Source organism: Ascaphus truei, chromosome 7, assembly GCF_040206685.1.
Source record: "Ascaphus truei isolate aAscTru1 chromosome 7, aAscTru1.hap1, whole genome shotgun sequence".
NCBI lineage: Eukaryota > Metazoa > Chordata > Amphibia > Anura > Ascaphidae > Ascaphus > Ascaphus truei.
The window spans coordinates 2,276,436-2,297,342 of record NC_134489.1 but is presented as its reverse complement, the minus strand read 5'-3'; the positions used below and the strand labels follow the sequence as shown (position 1 = coordinate 2,297,342).

The 20,907-nt window shown below is 46.1% G+C and overlaps 1 protein-coding gene across 3 annotated transcripts in view; it reads right to left on the bottom strand.

Annotated features, from left to right (window-relative positions):
* Nucleotides 1–285: 285 nt before the first annotated feature.
* Nucleotides 286–20,907, bottom strand: part of LOC142498620 (cation channel sperm-associated auxiliary subunit gamma-like) — a 39,463-nt gene continuing 18,841 nt past the window's right edge. Inside the window, exons 5-9 of one of the 3 annotated variants that reach the window (XM_075606841.1) lie at nt 18,757–18,829; nt 4,593–4,754; nt 2,143–2,314; nt 1,204–1,341; nt 287–514 (exon numbers count right to left, since the gene is read on the bottom strand). In XM_075606841.1, the coding sequence (XP_075462956.1) occupies nt 387–514; nt 1,204–1,341; nt 2,143–2,314; nt 4,593–4,754; nt 18,757–18,829 (673 nt within the window). In that variant the 3' untranslated portion in view covers nt 287–386. Of the gene's footprint in view, nt 515–1,203; nt 1,342–2,142; nt 2,315–4,592; nt 4,755–18,756; nt 18,830–20,907 lie in introns of all 3 variants that reach the window. The other 2 variants (XM_075606840.1, XM_075606842.1) reach the window with 2 other exon arrangements.

Genomic DNA, 20,907 nt, shown 5'->3' with positions numbered 1-20,907 from the left:
TGTACTGTACTGCTATCGTTAAATATGTGCATAACTGATGTAAATAAGGCATGTGTAACAGGCTCTATAGTCTCCCTGCTTGTGCACAGCTTCGGTACAGGTAGGGAGCCGGTATTGCTGTTCAGGACGTGATGACAGGCGCATGCGTGAGCTGCCGTTTGCCTATTGGGCGATATGTACTTACTCGCGAGTGTACTTAAAGTGAGTGTACTTAAAGCGGGGTATGCCTGTACTGTACGGTGGAGGGTTTTTATCACTTTTTTTACTCACCATAAATGTGTTTAATGTCTGGTTAAAAAGATATTCAATTGTTTCTTAAACGAACCTCCTTATCTGCTATCACAGTCTCCGAGGACAGTGGATCCCACGGTTTTACAGACCTTACTTTAAAAATCCCTTTCTTTTGTTGTGTTTGTTAGTAACTTGTAGAAATTCCAAAAACACTTACATTTCAAAAATTGGCAAAGCTTTTGCTTGTTCCCTTTGAGAGTCTCAGAGAACGATACTTTTCCATCTGAAAAATAGAGTAAGAATAAAATAAACACTTGCCTAATAAATTACAGTAGATACACAGTGCCCGATTTCCCCTTAGAGGCTGAATAGTAAGTAGAAGAGTTTTCTGTTGTTGGCAATTAAAAAATTCCTTGCAAATCTGATCATTTGATCCATTTTTTTGTCCATAGGACATGTTTAAGGGGTGTAATTGGCACCTTTTTTTTAAACAAATATTAGACAGCTGTGAGCATTTTAAAAGTTAGTGAAATTTGGAAGATGGGGTTGAGATGAGTATTATAAAATTATTCTTAACGCTTTTGAAACAGTTGTCTGTTTTTATTTATAATGGGGGACCTTATTAGCAACCTTATTAGCTCCACCCAAATAATACGAAACTGGCGAAATTAGCCCTTCACCAAATATTGTTTTTTTAATTATGTAGATTAAAAGATTGCAAAAAAAATGATGAAGGTGGAAATTTACCCTTAAATTTTGTTTTTCAATCATACTTTGCCGTTATACTGTAATGTCATATTTATTATGTTTTTATTTAAACCAATGTTGTGTTTGAGCTGAGAGTTATTCATTAAACTGCTATAGAGCCCCGATTGGCACTATCAGTTTACTGAATAACTCCGATTGCACTTTTTCTGATGTGCTTTTTGCTCCTCTTTTTTCACTAATCCTCCCTTTACATGTCCCTTCTACCTTCAATGGTTCCTAGAAAAATTTCGCCTTTCTGCCAGCCCCCTCCCAGCGCCAACACATGCTCCTTCCCATGGCTGGGGAAGAGGACAGGAAGGATCTTCTCCACACACACGTTGTTCAGAACCCGAGTCCAGAGAGCTGAATGGAACAGACTAGATGTGAAGAGGTTGGAGCCAGCAAAACAAGAAACAGCTTTTTCAGCAGATGTGATGAGAGCAAATAGAGTATGAGATTTTGTACTTTGGGTAGATACAAGGGAAGATCCAAGGAACTTACTCCATCTGCCTATACCTTTTCTTCCTTAGCCCAATGCTTCCAGTTACAAATCAGCAGTGATCAAATTATACTCACAATCATTTATTTTATACAGCACCGCAAATTATGATAGACTAACAGTGCCTCAAACTAACCCAGTTGTTTCCAACCCTCATCTCAGAGCCTCATTCATCTGGTGTGGCTAGGAGTCCATTAGGAGAGGTTTGGGAGTCACTGGACTAACCTGAAGGGTACCACATGGTAACACAACATATCATGTGTTTTTAGTGTATTGTTCATAAAATATGATACATTAAATTCAAATAGCATGGGAGTGATAGTGGAAAAAAACAACATAATACTTCACAATTAGTTGTACAAACACTGTTATAGTATTTCCTTCCAGTTTCTCTCTAGTTTTATAGGAACTCGAATGAACTTAGTTATTAAAAACTGATGGCATTCCTCTACAATTGGATCTCATGTTGGGGTTACCTATGGAAAACCATTTCAAATACATGACTTTTTTATAAAGGGCAAAGTGTGAGCATTATCTACCCTTAAAGTCTTCAGCACCTTTCAATATGTTGTGAAGTTGCCTACGCTTATTTTGAACAATTTCAGCCCAATCAACTAAATGGGAATGAACACTTCCAGAGAAAGGGTCTTGCGTGGGTAACTCACTGGAGGGGGGCACCTTCAAGGGCAGGATGGAGTAATTCCCAGTGAAGTAGTAGACAAGCTGGTTCTGGCGGATGAAGAGTGTGCTCTCTGTGGCAATGGCATTGAAGATGGTGGAGGAAAACTCATGCTGAGGGCAGCTCAGGGTTCCCATCCAGCAGCTGTCGATGGCCACCTAGTGGCACAGAATGTGGGGAAAGGTGAGCACAGCGCAACTGGTTCATTTACAGTGACATACACTAAACACTATTATTATGTGCCATACACTCAACACTGCCATATACACTATTATTTTTACATTGACATACACTAAACTTTGCCATATATATTCTATAAATACTATTATTATTACAGTGGCATACACTAAATATTGACATATACTTTTGTATTATTATTATTACAACACCATATACTAAACATAAGAGAATGCGGTTCTGATATGTAAAAACAACTGCTAAGATTTACTACCAACAGATAGCATCCATATTTGTACATATTTTAGAAATAAAGCGCTTGTTGCTTCCCCAGCTAGAAAGTATCAAATACAAGTAGTCATCTTTATATCTATCTGCCTTCAATATTTTCATGTTGCACTATATCAATTCCTTGGGGTCTATGTATCAAGACAATTTTAGAGCAAAACCGGTGCATTATCTCCCTGCACCTATGGATCGAAACATTTTAGTCTCATTTTTCTCTGCCTGCCCTAGCTTGTTCCATGGGAAGTGTCAGTAGGAGGAGTTACATAGTGCGCCGATTATGACGAGATGTATCACAGTCTGCGTCTCTGGGACACCTTTTCTCTTTTATTTGTTAAATAAAATCCTTCACATATGCTGCAGCTCTGCTCCAAAAACTGGAGCAGTGCATCTAAACACACTTTTCTCTACGTTGATACATAGACCCCATTGCATTTTTGCATGTCTCATATCCATTCACTCTCTTTCCTTTCAAAGTGTAAATGTTACATTTATAGGTGGTTATTTATTAAAGTGTCATGGTGCTGGTTGAGCACTACCGTGTAGAAACTACCATTGACTTCAGTACAACTGGTGTTTCCGTGTTGACAGTAGTGCTCAACTGGCGCCATCGCACTTTAATGAATAACCCTCATAACATTTTCCTAAATCAAGAATTATCCGCATTGATACATTAGCCAAAAGTTCTCTGTATGATGCAGCTTTATTCCCCATTACATCAGAAGCAGGGGCGTAGCTATAGCCCGGGCAAAGCTCGGGGGCCCGTGTTCTTGGGGGGGCCTGCTCTCCCCCCACCCCTGGTGGTGGTGGTGGCGGGCCCGACATTAAACAGAAGCCGCCAGAGAAATCAGTAGCTGTGACACAGCAGAGCAGGAAAGCAGGAGAGGAGCGCGCTCTGGCAGCAGACACCGGAAGTAAAAAAGACTTCCGGGTTACACCACTAGAGCACGCTCCTCGCTTGCTTTCCTGCTCTGCTGTGTAAGGCCTCGTTCAGGGTGCAGGCTTCGGAGGGAGGGCGTGCTGCCGTGCGAGCTGCCGTGGGACACAAAGTATTCAAATTGAATACTGGTTGTCAGGGTAGCAGCTGCCCTGTCTCCGAAGCCCGGAGTTGACACTGGCTACAGTTTCAACAAACAAAAAAATCGTTTTTTGAAGCTGCAGCAGCGTCACTGGGACCTCGGCAGCCAATGAAATCATTCTTGAGAATGATTTCAAGACTGCAGCCTCAATCCCTAACCTCACGTCTGTAGCCCCGCCCCCTTCTCAACTCCTGTAAACGTCTGCTGGGGATGAACACACATCGCCCAGCAGACTGCCGCCCTCCCTCCCGAACGCCCTCCCTCCAACTCCTGCCTCTGGCACCCTGAACGAGGTCTAAGAGCTGCTGATTTCTCAGACGGCTCCTCTGTTTAACGCTGGACCACGCACAGGTAGGCAAGGGGGGAGAGGTGATGATGGTGGGGGGGGGACAGAGAGGTAATGATGGTGGGGGGAGATAGAGAGGTGATTATGGTTGGGGGAGAGGTGATGATGGTAGGGTGAGAGGTGATGGTCGGGGAGAGGTGATGATGATGATGATGGTGAAGGGGGGAGAGATGAGGAAGATGATGGGGAGGAGAGATGTGGAGGAGGGGAGAGATGATGATGAGGAGGAGGATGAGGGGGAGAGATGATGAGGAGGGGAAGAGATGAGGAGAGGGAGAGATGAATATGATGGGCAGGGGGAGAGATGATGAGGAGGGATGATGTGAGAGAGAGGATGGGGGAGGAAGAAAAAAAAAATTCAGGCAGTATTAATATTAATGGGGCCCTGAAATTGTTTTTGCCCGGGGGCCCATGTCTAGCTACGCCACTGATCAGAAGATACATTTTGATGCTACAATAGAAATGTGTCCCTTTGCACGTGAATGCTTGCAGATCTAGAAACACAGTGTATTATCATTTTCCACATGTGTGGAAGAGGAGGCTTTGTACTTCAATGGGCATGAACTCTTCAAACTCTTTGTTGGTCATGAGTATGATTTTGTAGTTGGGAAATCCTCCGAGGATGAGGACAGGAGCCTGCGCACGAGTGTACCAGAGAGGTCGTGATGGGCTGTAGAGTGACATCATCTTGTCTAGGTCTGCGATCTGTACCTAGAGGGAGGGACAGGGGACTCAAATCTACCGACTCCAATAAGAGCAATGTGTAACTCAGTTATCATCAAAATAAGACTGTTCCTGTAACACTTTATGCTCTATTCCATTAACCAATGTATAATACTAAAAATCAGTGTGGTTTTTTAAAATATGATTTTCTATGGGAGCTCATCAGTTATTTTAATCTAGGAACGAAATTCAGATAACAAATTCTAAATGGTTGTTGATGTATTTTATTGTAATGTTATAAACTGTACATAAAAGTAAAAAATATAATTTATACACGGAAAGATTTAAAATATACAAATGTTTATACATTATTTCTATTTAATACATTAAGAAAAATACACTATATGCAGTATGTATATACTGATCACCGCAATAATAATTTTAGGTACTGTAATTCTTAAAAAGTTAAAACACAAATCTATTAATAATGTAAACATAAGTTAGTACAGGCATACCTCGCTTTAAGTACACTCACTTTAAGTACACTCGCGAGTAAGTACATATCGCCCAATATGCAAATGGAAGCTCACGCATGCTCCTGTCATCACGTTCTGAACAGCAATACCGGCTCCCTGCCTGTACCGAAGCTGTGCGCAAGTGGGGAGACTATAGAGCCTGTTACAAATGCGTTATTTACATCAGTTATGCACGTATATAACGATTGCAGTACAGTACATGCATCGATAAGTGGGAAAAGGTAGTGCTTCACTTTAAGTACATTTTCGCTTTACATACATGCTCCGGTCCCATTGCGCACGTTAATGCGGGGTATGCCTGTATGTACTAAGGAAATTTTGCCGTGTAATTGGAGAAAATTTAAATTTTTGCATTGTGCCTATTTGCACCAATGTATAAGGGATTTTTTTTAACAGTTTTTGAGCCATGTGCACCAGTTTGTTTTTTGAGTCGTGTGAAAAGAAGGAGTTATTGTACATGGTTCACAGATTCAAATCTGTGCGTCACTTTTCTTTTAATTTGAATTAAAACATCTGCCAGATATAAAATGATGTTAGCTTCCTTATTTAAAACTCTGTGCCTTATGTTAGAATCTGAAGCAACAAGTTTGGTACATACGGCGCAATGTTGGAACAAAATTGGAGTAAAATTAGTGTAGTGCATCAAAACAGGTTCATCTGTCCGTTGATACTGTAGATTGGCCACATGGGTTAGATCCTCATAGGTCTATTAATGACTTCAGTTAACGGGGATCGCCAAAGCTCAGTAACGATGTGTTAAGTGCTGTTTTCAGCCGTAACCAGTCCTCTTGTTACTATAACAGATATTAGTGCTAATAATATGCAAAAGAGGTGTTCCCTCCAACAACGCATACCAACAGAGCTCCATAATAGTTCATGAGGAATGTAATGTTATATTAGTTAGGTCAGAGCGAAAGGTGGTGTTACTCACATCCAGACCCTGAAATATGTATTTTACAGGATCTGGATAAGTGTACAATCACAGTAAGGTATGATTTAACCATCATATTTTTATTTACACTAATGATTAGGAAAACTTATATTAAGGATCTTCTGAATTGGCTCATTAGATGGGAACCATATTGCTAAAGCAGAAAAGGTTTGCTCAGTCATTTTCTAGTAATCACTCCATTGAACAGGGCCGCCATAAGAAATCTTGGGGCCCAGGACAAATGCAAGGAGCAGGGCCCCCTTCCTTCCCCCCCACCCCCCATTGCACATGTATTTCTCTCCCCTACTCCCTCTTTTCCTCACTCCCTCTCCCCCCTCTCCCCTTTCCGTCAATTACACCACTCTCACTCAATTCCCTCCCCCCTCAAATAATCCCCCCACAAAATATATACCAAAAAAAAACACCCCAAAGCAAAAAACTGCCCACCCCAAATACATACAAAAAAATCTGCATCCCCAAAATACATACAAAAAAAACCCCACCTCCCAAATACATATAAAAAAGCCCGCCGTCACATATTTTAAAAAAAACACAATAAATATATATTTTTTAAAATGCATATATAAAAAAAACAATGCATATATAAAAAGCCCCAATGCATATAAACCCCTCCAACGCATATAAAAAAAACCCCAAGACATATAAAGAAGCCCCCACTCCCTCCCAATATATATAAAAAGACCCCCACTCCCCCCAAAACATATAAAAAGACCCCCACACTCCCCAAAACATATAACAAGACCCTCACTCCCCCCAATACATATAAAAGACCCCCACTCCCCCTAATCAGGGCTGCCAACAAAAACCATGGGGCCCAGGACAAATAAAAGAAAAACCCCAAATCAAAGCGCACCTACCACAGGAAAAAAAATGCGAGCGCAACTTTTACTTAACTATTTTCTTCTTATTGGAATACGAAAAAAAACATTACAATGCAATCTGTTTATTTTAATATTTTCAACAAAAGACAAAGATACCCAATGCTACATCCAATGTGACAAAAGGCCTGGGGGGATTCAGTATGGACCTGGGGGGGGGGGGTGGGGGGTTCAGTATGGACCTGGGGGGGTTAAACATGGGCCTGGGGGGGTTACGTATGGGCCTGGGGTGGTTACGTATGGACCTGGGGGGGTTACGTATGGGCCTGGGGGGGTTAAGTATGGGCCTGGGGGGGGTTAAGTATGGGCCTGGGGGGGGTTAAGTATGGGCCTGGGGGGGTTAAGTATGGGCCTGGGGGGGTTACGTATGGGCCTGGGGGGGTTAAGTATGGGCCTGGGGGGGTTACGTATGGGCCTGGGGGGGTTTACGAATGGGCCTGGGAGGGTTAAGTATGGGCAGCTATATCCCCTGCACTAAAAAACACCCCTACAAATCATCCTCACACATCCTTTTTCTATCCATGCTTCTCCTCCTTGCTTCTGGGGATATCTCTCCCAATCCTGGTCCCTGTCTTATTTCAACTTGCTCTCGTCCTCGCCTCCCACATGCAACTTCTACTCCTTCTAGTGTCAACCCCTCCAACCTCATACCCATCCCCTGCCACCCTCCCTCCTCTCTCGCTTTGTCCTGTGCTCTTTGGAATGCTCGCTCCCTTTCTAACAAGTTCCTCTCTATACATGACTTCTTTCTCTCTCACTCTCTGCTCCTATTTGCTATAACTGAGACCTGGCTCACTCAGTCTGACTCTGCTCTGGAAGCTGCCCTCTCCGATGGTGGCCTTTCCTTCTCCCACACTCCGCGCACTGATGGCAGGGGTGGAGGCGTGGGGCTCCTGCTCTCTTCTCTCTGTCGTTACCGAACCCTTCCTATTCCTACCTCTCTTGCTTTTCCCTCCTTTGAGGCTCACACTGTCCAGATTTTCTCTCCTCTCCCTGTTCATGTGGCGGTCATCTATCGCCCACCTACCTCTACTCATCCCCCTTCTGCCTTTCTCTCTCACTTTGAATCCTGGCTCTCTTTCTTCCTCTCCTCAGACTCCCCTGTTCTTCTCCTTGGGGACTTCAATTGCCACATTGATGACCCCTCTCTCCCTTGGGTTTCCCGCTTTCTTTCTCTAACCTCTTCTTTTGGCCTTCAACAGTGGACTGCAGCCAGCACCCACAAGGATGGCCACTACTTAGACCTGGTTTTCACTAAGAACTTCTCTCTCTCCGATTTCTCCATTTCCCCTTTTCCTCTCTCTGACCATCATCTCATCTCATTCTCTCTATCTCGCTTCTCCCCTTCTCCACCTCCATCTACACCACGGTTCTGCAGAAACCTGCGCTCTATTCACTTACCTGACTTTGAGTCCACTTTACGCTCCTCCCTCTCCTCTCTCAGCTCTGCTACAGATCCCGACAACCTGGTCAGGAACTACAACTCTGTCTTGTCCTCCTCTCTTGATCTACATGCCCCACGTTCTCTCTGCCGCACTCGCCCTTCTAACCCTAGACCCTGGCTAAATTCCCACACACGCATGCTGCGTTCCTCCACTCGTTCCTCTGAACGCCTCTGGAGGAAGTCTCACACTCTCGCAGACTTCCTTCACTACAAATTTATGCTATCCTGTTTCAACTCTGCCCTCTCGCAAGCTAAACAAGCCTACTTTTCTGCATTAATCAACATGCACAAGTCTAACCCACACCGACTGTTCTCTGTCTTTGATACTCTACTCAAACCACCCTCAGCTGCCTCTCCTTCCTCCATCTCTGCTCAGGACTTTGCTGACTATTTTAAGGAAAAGGTGGAATCCATACGTCAGAACATCCCCTCTGTTTCTTCCCCCCATCCTACACCTCTTCCTAACTCTCCTCCTGCCTTCCTTGACTCTTTTTCCACTGTCTCAGAGGAGGATGTGTCACTGTTGATCGCCTCTTCTCCCTCTACCACTTGCCCTCTTGACCCCATTCCCTCCCATCTCCTAAAACCTCTTGCTCCTACTATAATCCCTATGCTCACACACATTTTTAACTCCTCCCTCTGCTCTGGAACCTTTCCATCCTCCTTCAAACATGCAACAGTCATACCATTACTCAAAAACAGCAAGCTTGACCCTACCTGTCTTTCTAACTATCGACCTGTCTCCCTCCTGCCTTTTGCCTCTAAACTCCTTGAACGTCTTGTATTCTCTCGCTTGCTCCATTTTCTCAACACCTATTCTCTCCTAGACCCTCTACAATCTGGCTTCCGCGCTGCTCACTCCACGGAAACAGCCCTCACTAAAATAACTGACGACCTCCATGCTGCCAAAGACAGAGGTCACTACACTCTGCTCATATTACTCGACCTCTCTGCAGCATTTGATACTGTGGATCACCCTCTTCTCCTTCACATTCTCCATACTCTTGGTATTCGGAACAAAGCTCTATCCTGGATCTCATCCTACCTCTCCCATCGTACTTTCAGTGTCTCTTCTGCTAACACCTCCTCCTCCTCTATTGAGCTCTCTGTGGGGGTACCCCAGTGCTCTGTCCAGGGACCTCTTCTCTTTTCTCTGTACACACTCTCTCTAGGTGACCTAATAACATCTTTTGGGTTTAAATATCACCTCTATGCTGACGACACACAAATATACTTTTCAACACCCGACCTTACACCTGCTATACAGACCAAAGTTTCTGAATGTCTCTCTGCTATATCATCCTGGATGGCCCTCCGTCGCCTTAAACTCAACATGGCTAAAACAGAGCTCCTCATACTTCCTCCCAAACCTGGCCCTACTACTTCCTTCCACATTACTGTTGGAACTACGATCATTCACCCAGTAGCCCAAGCACGCTGCCTAGAGGTCACACTCGACTGCACTCTCACATTCGCCCCTCACATTCAAAACATTTCTAAAACTTGTCGCTTTTTCCTCCGCAATATAACAAAGATACGCCCTTTCCTCTGTTGCTCGACTGCTAAAACTCTGACTCAGGCCCTCATTCTCTCCCGTCTTGATTACTGTAACCTCCTGCTGTCCGGCCTTCCTGCCTCTCACCTGTCTCCCCTACAATCTATCCTAAATGCTGCTGCCAGAATCACTCTACTCTTTCCTAGATATGTCTCAGCATCTCCCCTCCTGAAATTCCTCTCCTGGCTTCCAATCAAATCCCGCATCTCACACTCCATTCTTCTCCTCACTTTTAAAGCTTTACACTCTTCTGCCCCTCCTTACATCTCAGCCCTAATTTGTCGCTATGCACCATCCCGACTCTTGCGTTCTGCTCAAGGATGTCTTCTTTCTACCCCCTTTTTATCTAAAGCCCTCTCCCGCCTTAAACCTTTTTCACTGACTGCCCCACACCTCTGGAATGCCCTTCCCCTCAGTACCCGACTAGCACCCTCTCTATCCACCTTTAAGACTCACCTTAAGACACACTTGCTTAAAGAAGCATACGAATAGCACTGTGAGCATTCTGAACACATGATACATAAAGCTTGGCCCCCTGCAGACGCACTTACCAGAACTCCCTCCTACTGTCTCTGTACGTTTTCCCTACCTACCAATTAGATTGTAAGCTCCTCGGGGCAGGGACTCCTCTTCCTTAATGTTATGTTTATGTCTAAAGCACTTATTCCCATGATCTGTTATTTATATTATCTGTTATTTATTCGATTACCACATGTATTACTACTGTGAAGCACTATGTACATTAATGGCGCTATATAAATAAAGACATACATACATACATACATTAATTATGGGCCTGGGGGGGGGTTTAAGTAGCCCGCAGGGGGGGCATTCAATGTGCCCGCGCTTCAACCGGCCAGGGGAGCCTTCAACCGTCCCGCGCTTCAACCTGTCATGGGGGGGGAGGGGGTGGATCCTTCCACCGGCCGGAGGTGGAGCCTTCAATTGTCAGGCGGTGGGGCTTGTTTCGGAGGGGAGATGGAAGGCACGTGGCGGGTGACTGACTACCTTGGTAGGCGGGTGACTGACTGCCTGGGTGGGTGACTGACTGCCTGGGTGGATGACTGACTGACTGCCTGTGTGGGTGCCTGACTGACTGCCTGGGTGCCTGCCTGGGTGGGTGACTGACTGACTGCCTGGTTGGGTGACTGACTGACTGCCTGGGTGGGTGACTGACTGCCTGGGTGGATGACTGACTGACTGCCTGTGTGGGTGCCTGACTGACTGCCTGGGTGCCTGCCTGGGTGGGTGACTGACTGACTGCCTGGTTGGGTGACTGACTGACTGCCTGGGTGGGTGACTGACTGACTGCCTGGGTGTGTGGGTGACTAACTGCCTGGGTGCGTGGGTGACTGACTGCCTGGGTGGGTGACTGACTGCGTGGGTGGGTGACTGACTGCGTGGGTGGGTGACTGACTGCGTGGGTGGGTGACTGACTGCGTGGGTGGGTGACTGACTGCCTGGGTGACTGACTGACTGACTGCCAGGGTGGGTGACTGACTGCCTGGGTGGATGACTGACTGGGTGGGTGACTGACTGCATGGGTGGATGACTGCCTGGGTGGGTGACTGACTGTCTGTGTGGGCGACTGCCTGTCTGGGTGGGCGACTGCCTGTCTGGGTGGGCGACTGCCTGTCTGGGTGGGCGACTGCCTGTCTGGGCGGGTGACTGCCTGCCTGGATGACTGCCTGCCTGGGTGGGTGACTGCCTGCCTGGGTGGGTGACTGCCTGCCTGGGTGGGTGATTGCCTGCCTGGGTGGGTGACTGCCTGCCCCCTGTCTGACTCCCTGTTGGGTGACTGGGAGCGTGGGTGACTTGGGTGACTGACTGGGTGGGTGACTGTTACGCTTGTGCTCGCCACAAACCGGGACCGGACCGCGGGGCTGAGGTGGGGTTATATAATCACGACCTTAGTCCGCGCAGACTGATCCGGAGTGCGCAGTTCGTAGTCGTACATAGCAGGGTCAGGATTGGAGACTGACTGCGTGGGTGGATGACTTATTGCCTGGGTGGCTGACTGCCTGGGTCGGTGACTGACAGCCTGGGTGGGTGACTGCCTGCCTGGGTGGGCGACTGCCTGCCTGGGTGGGTGACTGCCTGCCTGGGTGGGCGACTGCCTGCCTGGGTGGGTGACTGCCTGTCTGGGTGGGTGACTGCCTGCCTGGGTGGGTGGGTGACTGGCTGCCTGGGTGGGTGACTGCCTGCCTGGGTGGGTGACTGCCTGCCTGGGTGGGTGACTGCCTGCCCCCTGTCTGACTCCCTGTTGGGTGACTGGGAGTGTGGGTGACTTGGGTGACTGACTGACTGGGTGGGTGACTGTTACGCTTGTGCTCGCCACAAACCGGAACCGGACCGCGGGGCTGAGGTGGGGTTATAAAATCACCGACCTTAGTCCGCGCAGACTGATCCGGAGTGCGCAGTTCGTAGTCGTACATAGCAGGGTCAGGATTGGAGAAGACAGCATCGTCGTTATTCAAGCAGGAGTTCGGCAAGAGAAAGCCAGGAGTTCCCCGCTTCAGCTTAGGAGCGTGAGCGAGGGAGTGGCCTCTGCGCGAGGAGCGGGCTCGGCCCATGATGCCGGTCTCAGCAGGGGGAGACAGCAGGCTGGCCGAAGTACACCGCGGGGCAGCGTCGGGGAAACCCAACGCTTCAGCACAGAAGTCCAAAGCAGGCCTCTGCGTGGAGAATAGCAGCAGGCCTCAGGAAACGAAGGGTAACCTCTGTTAGGGGAGAATGCAGCAGGTACCAGGAACCTGTGCTGGCTAAACAACGCTTCAGCACAGGAGTCAGGAACAGGCCTCTGCATGGAGAGTAGCAGCAGGCCTCAGGATACTCAGGAAACACAGGCCTCTGCATGAAGAATAGCAGCAGGCCTCTGGAACTACTAACGATAATTAGAGGTTAGTACACAAGGAGACAAGCCAGACGGCTTGTGGCAGAGACACTAATGTCCAGAGAAGGATTATGCTCGGCAGAGAGGGATAGTGGGAATGCAGTACTTAAAGGCCAGCGGGCCAATCTCAGGAGGAGGGTGTGAGGGCACTGCTCCAATGACTGAGTACAAGGCTAGGTTGCAGTGATAGCCCGCACAGCTGCTGTTGATTGCAAAGAGGGAATTTAGTGAGAACAGCACCTTTAAGGCTACGAGAAAAGCCAGGAGTGGATTCCTCACAGTACCCCCCCCTTCAGGTTAGACCTCCGGGCGAACATGACCACTCAGAGTTGGGGGACCTGGAATTGTTCCTGTACTGTCTAGGATTGGGGGAAGAGTCGTGGTCCAGCGACTCGTGGGCACTCCTTTGCGTACCCCCACCGCCTGGTGAGAACTGCGGCCAGACAGGGCCATCTATTGGTCTCGGAGACATTGAGTTGTTCCTAAAGTGCTTTAGGCGAGAAGGGGATCCGAAAACGAGCAGTTCATTGGCGAGTCCTGTTCTAGGATATGAGAGTGGTGGCACAGACATTTTTGGTATGGGGCTCGCCACGCGAAATGGCTTGTAAATCCAGAGCTGTGGAGAAGGAGGGTTTCCAGAATAGAAACGGCAGAGGTACCCCAGCTGGGTGCCCTGTCCCTAGTAATCGTACCAGAGTGCGGGCCAAGAGGCACCGATAATTGATCGGGTATAACAGGGAGACCCTCCGGGAAGGCAAAGTTTTTGCTGAAGTTTGCACGTAGGATTTTGAGAGGATCCTTTCCTCCAACGATTTTCCGGGAAGTGCCAAGTATAGGTATGATAGATGACAAGGCGAGCGGTAAACCAGGTCTATGGACCGAAATCTTGGGGTACGAACAGGGGATTTCCAACACAGGTGAAACAATAGGTACTGCAGAAGGTTCCGAGAGAGAACCATGAGTTCGCAGCGGCAGAGAAGCAATCAGCAGTGGAGCTCCCAAATACTGTAGAACCCTCAGTGAGGGATAGTATTGTCTGGGGAGTGGAGATCACAAAGTACAAGGCAGCATGTAAAGTTCTAGAGACAATAGGGAGAGAAACCCCATACTTAAAGTCATTCTGGGGTACTTCAGGGACCACCGAATGGTCAGTGAAAAGAAACTGCCCTCCCGCACTGGGGATTTGGAGCGCGGCAAGGGTTACTTCAGATATGGCACCAGAGTCCGGGGAAGGTATGCTGGTCTTTGCAGAGATTAGAACAACCGCATGGGGCTGACTACGTGCTGCAATGAACTCCAAGGGCATCATACTTGTCATAGGAGTGACTAGGAATAGGCTCTGGAGCTTTAATATCTGGAACTTGAGAAACAGGCAGTGCCGGGGCAGTGGAGGGGGGGAAGCCAATGTCTGGAGTAGGAAGCTCAGAGTCTGTAACAAGGACATCTGGCACTGCAGGGGCACTGGTAGGAGGAGAACTAGCGTCAGGAGCTGGTGCCTGGGAATCAGTGACGGGTACTGGGGAAGTTAGAGAGTTAATAAGCAGTAAGTTGGGACCGGTGAAACTCTTAATAGCAGAAACCTTAGAAGAAAAAAAGAATCTTATCCAAAACTGCAAGGGCCCTAACAGGGGTACTTGTCATGACAAAATCAGAAATAGGTATGTTTACTAGTGCGAAATTCTGATAATGAAACTGCTAGTCAGTGATGTGGGTAGCTGGGTTTCAGTAGTGAGAAAATCAGATACATTGGAAAGTGACTTAGAATCAATCACTGGACTTCTGGGTCTACTGGGCACGTGTGAGAAAGTACCCTTAAACACAGTACCCTTACTGAAACATGGTGGGATGAAACTCATGACTGGACAGTTAATTTAGAGGGTTATTCCCTTTTTCGGAAGGATCGAACAAATAGAAGGGGAGGTGGAGTATGTTTATATGTTAAACTGGATCTAAAACCTATTATAAGGGATGATGTCTATGAAGGGAATGATGAAAATGTAGAGACTTTGTGGATAGAAATTAGCAGTGGAGGTAAAAGTATAAAGAAAATGTTTGTGGGAATATGCTATAAACCACCAAATATCTGTGAGATTGAGGAAGCTAAAATACTTTTGCAAATGGAGAAGGCATCAAAACTGGGTCATGTTTGCATAATGGGGGATTTTAATTATCCAGACATAGACTGGGGCAATGAGATTAGCGTTACAATAAAAGGAAACAGGTTTTTGGGGGTGCTTAAAGACAATTATATGACCCAAATTATTGAGGAACCAACCAGGAGAGGGGCAGTTCTGGATTTAGTCATATCAAACAATGTAGAAGTAATAACAAATATTCAAGTCCTGGAACATTTGGGTAACAGTGATCATAACATGGTCTCATTTGAAATAAATTATCAAAAAAACAGATTACTTGGGTTCAACAAAGACCTTAAACTTTAGAAAGGCAGATTTGAATAAACTGAGGTCTAATACAATGGGATGATGTTTTTGCAGGGAAAAATGTAGAAGATAAGTGTGCTTTTTTAACAATGTTTTAAAGACTGCCCATTTATCAGTGTATACCCTTGGGTAACAAGTATAAAAGAAATAAGTCAAAACCAATGTGGCTAAATAAACAGGTAGGGGAGGAAATGGACATGCCCCTCCTTACATCTCATCCCTAATTTCTCGGTATGCACCATCCAGACTCTTGCGTTCTTCTCAAGGATGTCTTCTTTCTACCCCCTTTTGATCTAAAGCCCTCTCCCGCCTTAAACCTTTTTCACTGACTGCCCCACACCTCTGGAATGCCCTTCCCCTCAGTACCCGACTAGCACCCTCTCTATCCACCTTTAAGACCCACCTTAAGACACACTTGCTTAAAGAAGCATATGAATAGCACTGTGGATATTCTAAACACGATACATAATGCTTGGCCCCCTGCAGACGCACTTACCAGAACTCCCTCCTACTGTCTCTGTACGTTCTCCCTACCTACCAATTAGACTGTAAGCTCCTCGGGGCAGGGACTCCTCTTCCGAAATGTTACTTTTATGTCTAAAGCACTTATTCCCATGATCTGTTATTTATAGTATCTGTTATTTATTTGATTACCACATGTATTACTACTGTGAAGCGCTATGTACACTAATGGCGCTATATAAATAAAGACATACAATACAATACAATACAAGAAGAGGAAGGTGTTTAGATTCTTTAAGTCAGAAAGGACAGAGACATCGTATCAGAATTATAAGGAATGTAACAAAAATTGCAAAAGGGCAATCAAATTAGCAAAAATGGATAATGAAAAAAGGATTGCAATAGAAAGTAAGGTCAAACCTAAAAAGTTCTTTAAGTACCTTAATAACAAAAAAATGAGAAAAGAAAGTGGAGGACCCTTTCAGTGTGAGATGGGTAGGCAGATTATTGGAGATAAGGAAAAAGCTGAGATATTAAACAAATTCTTTGCCTCTGTGTTTACCGGGGAAGAATCAAGTTCAATAGTAGTGCCGCAGGAGGAAGCCCCAACCTCCATATTAATGAACAATTGGTTAACTGAGGAAGAAGTTCATAAGCGACATGAAAAAATTAAAGTAAATAAGGCACCTGCCCCGATGGCATACATCCAAGATTTCTCAAGGAGTTAAGCTCAGTAATAGCAAAACCATTATATTTAATATTCAAGGACTCCATTTCCACAGGCTCAGTACCACAAGATTGGCGTAAAGCAGATGTGGTGCCTATATTTAAAAAAGGAGCTAGATCACAACCGGGGAATTACAGACCTGTAAGCCTGACTTCAATAGTAGGGAAACTACTTGAAGGTTTAGTACGGGATAATATTCAGGAATACCTAATGGAAAACAAAATAATTAGCAATAGTCAGCATGGATTTATGAAGGATAGATCTTGCCAAACTAACCTTATTTGTTTCTTTGAGGAGTGCCCTGAAGAAACGTTCATACGTGAAACGCGCGCATTGGCTACACACACTCATGCACACGCGGGAAGCACTTTCATCTGAAAGACAGTATTTTGCCGACAAGGCTGCTGTTGCCTCCCACGCAGCTTCCTCCGTGCATTTATATATGGTGACCCTGCGGGGTATACTTTCCTACCGCAGGATCCTCTTATGGGGCTGTCTCATCTTTGCGGATCATCTTTGCGGATGATACTAAATTGTGTAAGGTAATAGAATCAGAGCAGGATGTAATTTCTCTTCAGAAGGACTTGGAGAGACTGGAAAAGTGGGCAGGTAAATTACAGATGAGGTTTAATACAGATAAATGTAAGGTTATGCATTTGGGATGCAAGAATAAAAAGGCGACTTACAAATTAAATGGAGATATATTGGGGGAATCCTTGATGGAGAAGGATTTAGGAGTGCTTGTAGACAGCAGGCTTAGCAATAGTGCCCAATGTCATGCAGTAGCTGCAAAGGCAAACAAGATCTTATCTTGCATTAAACGGGCAACGGATGGAAGGGAAGTAAACATAATTATGCCCCTTTACAAAGCATTAGTAAGACCACACCTTGAATATGGAGTACAATTTTGGGCACCAATCCTAAGAAAAGACATATGGAACTAGAGAGAGTGCAGAGAAGAGCCACCAAATTAATAAAGGGGATGGACATTCTAAATCTCCTGATAGTGGGTAATGCAGTACTTAAAGGCCAGCGGGCCAATCTCAGGAGGAGGGTGTGAGGGCACTGCTCCAATGACTGAGTACAAGGCTAGATAGCAGTGATAGCCCACACAGCTGCTGTTGATTGCAAAGAGGGAATATAGTGAGAACAACAGCACCCTGCAAGGCTACGAGAAACGCCATGAGTGGATTCCTCACAGTGACTGGGTGACTGCCTTGGTGAGTGACTGCCTTGACTGCATGGGTGGGTGCTGTCTGGGCCAGGAAGCTGGCGCAGGGGGAGCTGGTTTGGTGGGAGGCAGGCTCGCCACAGCACTTCCCCTCCGTCACACGTTGGGAGCGGGTCCATAGGCAGCATTTGCGGTGCTTCCCCCACTGCCTCTGGTCCCCATGGCTGCTGTCTGGGGGGAAGGTTGGCGTGCGCTCACCAGGGCGTGTCCCCCTCGGGCCCACATTTCCCTCGGGTGCCCATGCGGGCGGGGAGACAGGACACAGGGGGGGGGGGGAGAGGAGCGAGGAAGGGGTCCAGGCGATGATTGCGGGGGGGCAGCCCGCCGGACGTGCACCACTCATCCCATCCCTGGGCCCTGCAGGCCGGACACGCCGCTTCCCTGCGCATGCGCGCTGAGACCTCTGCTCTGCGCATGCGGATCGCTGGCTTTTTTTTCCTGACACATTTTTTTTTAATGACACGGGCCCGGCCGCGCAAGGGGCCAGGCCCCCTGACTCACCGAGCCTAGGACACCGAGCCTAGGACGCCAACCCCGGCAGAACCACCCTGTTGGCGGCCCTGCCATTGAAGCTAGAATATTTCCTGCTATTTAAACCCTTTGCGGTCAGACGTCAATGAAGGGGTTACTATAAACCTGTGCTGAAGCAGGGATATCATGAAAACCTGACCTGTTGGTGGCCCTTGACGACTGGAGTTGGCCACGCCTGCAATAAGTGAATGGGGATAGCACAGTGAACTTAAACATGTATCCCTTTAGCTACATCTACAGTTCAAAACTATTTTTTTCTTGCCATGGTTGTATTCAAAGCTTGTTTTTATGAAGTCATCTTGATCAATTACATTTAAAAAACTTGAAACTAGGTTGAGAGTGCAGATAATGAAACCACCCACCAATCGTAATGTTCCCTCTCTAATGTAAACACACTGACCTTGTTTCCCACAGCCCACTGCAGAGGTTCGTCTGCCTTCATTTTTAAGAATCCGTTTACACAGACAGCAAAACTGGGAGAACAAAAATTAAATTAAAAGTTAATATAAACAAGTCACCCACACTGTGGATAATCAACATTCAGTATAAATACTACACATAAGGGCTCTATGTATCAAAGGCAAAATGTTGGCGCAAAGTTGTTATTTTGGCGTAACTAGTGCTGAACTAAACCTGCCCCAGGCAGCGTCTATGTATTAATTTTAGTTGCGCCATTTTCGGGTTTCTCTGCGTCGAGATGTGGGATATACAGTATGGAACAAGTGGGAGGGATTATATTTGCCTATATTTGCCTATTGGAACAATAAACGTTCGGCTTGCACATTGACGGTTTTCTACATTGGTTTTCTCCATCACCTTAATGGCGGTGCAAGTTTTTTTTTTTAGCACAGAATACGAGCGCAGTTTGCGCCAAATTCTAAAACAGTAGAATTGTACTTCATAAATATTTCCCATTTCAGATAAACCAAAAAGGGGGTACCCCGGCTCAGCTATTTAGTGTATATACAGAGATGTGCACCTCTGGGTAGAGGGGTGAGAGGTACACTAAAACCAGAAAAGTAAACCCAGTTTTGGGCACTCTACTGTATCTCCCTGAAAAGGTATGTTATAACATCTAAAAATCACAATTTATTATCATAATCAATTAAAATAAAGGGTATTAAAATAAAACTACTGCCCAGGGAGTCAGGACTTCACCAATAGCAGCCATGCTTTTAAGCAGATATGCTTTTAAGTATATATGTTTCAAGTATTTATGAAGTTTAAAAAGGAAGGAAGACTATTGAATCACTCACTCATCTCTTCTCTTTCCTCGGGTAAAAACATATTCCAATTGTCTGTCTATCCTGATATCCTCCCATGCTGTGTATTTAGTTCTATTTAGGTAAAAACATATTCCAATTGTCTGTCTGTAAATCATCCCCCTACTGTCTTAATTTAATTCAGCTTTCACACTTGTGCAAGGCAAGGCAAGGCAACACCCACCTTAGAAAAACCATTTGCTTTAACTACCCTCACATGTGCTAATTAAGTTTGTTGTGCCAACCAGGTGACTTTCTAAAAGTATATAAGTAAACTCCTAACAGCCATTGCTGCTAGCAGCCATGCTTTTAAGTATATATGTTTCAAGTATTTATGAAGTTTAAAAAGGAAGTTCAAAAAGAAGTGGAAAAGTGGACATCACCTACTGCTTCTGATTCCTGCTTTTGATCTACGTTGGAAAGGAGGATATCATCTATCTAAGACTGCACATCTCAACACTTAACTATTGCTGTGATGCCGCCTTTATTTTTTATATTTGCTGCAACCGCACTTATTTTCAAATTATGCACTTCCTTCCACCAGTCTCCTTATGTCTCTAACGCTATTCATATATCTCCATCTCTCCTTTCTTCCCCACTTCTCAGTTCACATGAACTCCTTTCTTACCTGCATCCTCTGACACCACACAGCTATACCTCCTGCACTAAAACACACCCCTACAAATCATCCTCACACATCCTCTTTCTATCCATGCTTCTCCTCCTTGCTTCTGGGGATATCTCTCCCAATCCTGGTCCCTGCCTTATTTCTACTTGCTCTCGTCCTCGCCTCCCACATACAACTTCTACTCCTTCTGGTGTTAACCCCTCCAACCTCATACCCATCCCCTGCCACCCTCCCTCCTCTCTCCCTTTCTCCTGTGCCCTTTGGAATGCTCGCTCCCTCTCTAACAAGTTCCTCTCTGTGCATGACTTCTTTCTCTCTCACTCCCTGCTTCTCTTTGCTATAACTGAGACCTGGCTCACTCAGTCTGACTCTGCTCTGGAAGCTGCCCTCTCTTATGGTGGCCTTTCCTTCTCCCACACTCCGCGCCTTGATGGCAGGGGTGGAGGTGTGGGGCTCCTGCTCTCCTCTCTCTGCCGTTACCGAACTATTCCTATTCCCCCCTCTCTTACCTTTCCCTCCTTTGAGGTTCACACTGTCCAGATCTTCTCTCCTCTCCCTGTTCATGTGGCGGTCATCTATCACCCACCTACCTCTACTCATCCCCCTTCTGCCTTTCTCTCTCACTTTGAATCCTGGCTCTCTTTCTTCCTCTCCTCAGACT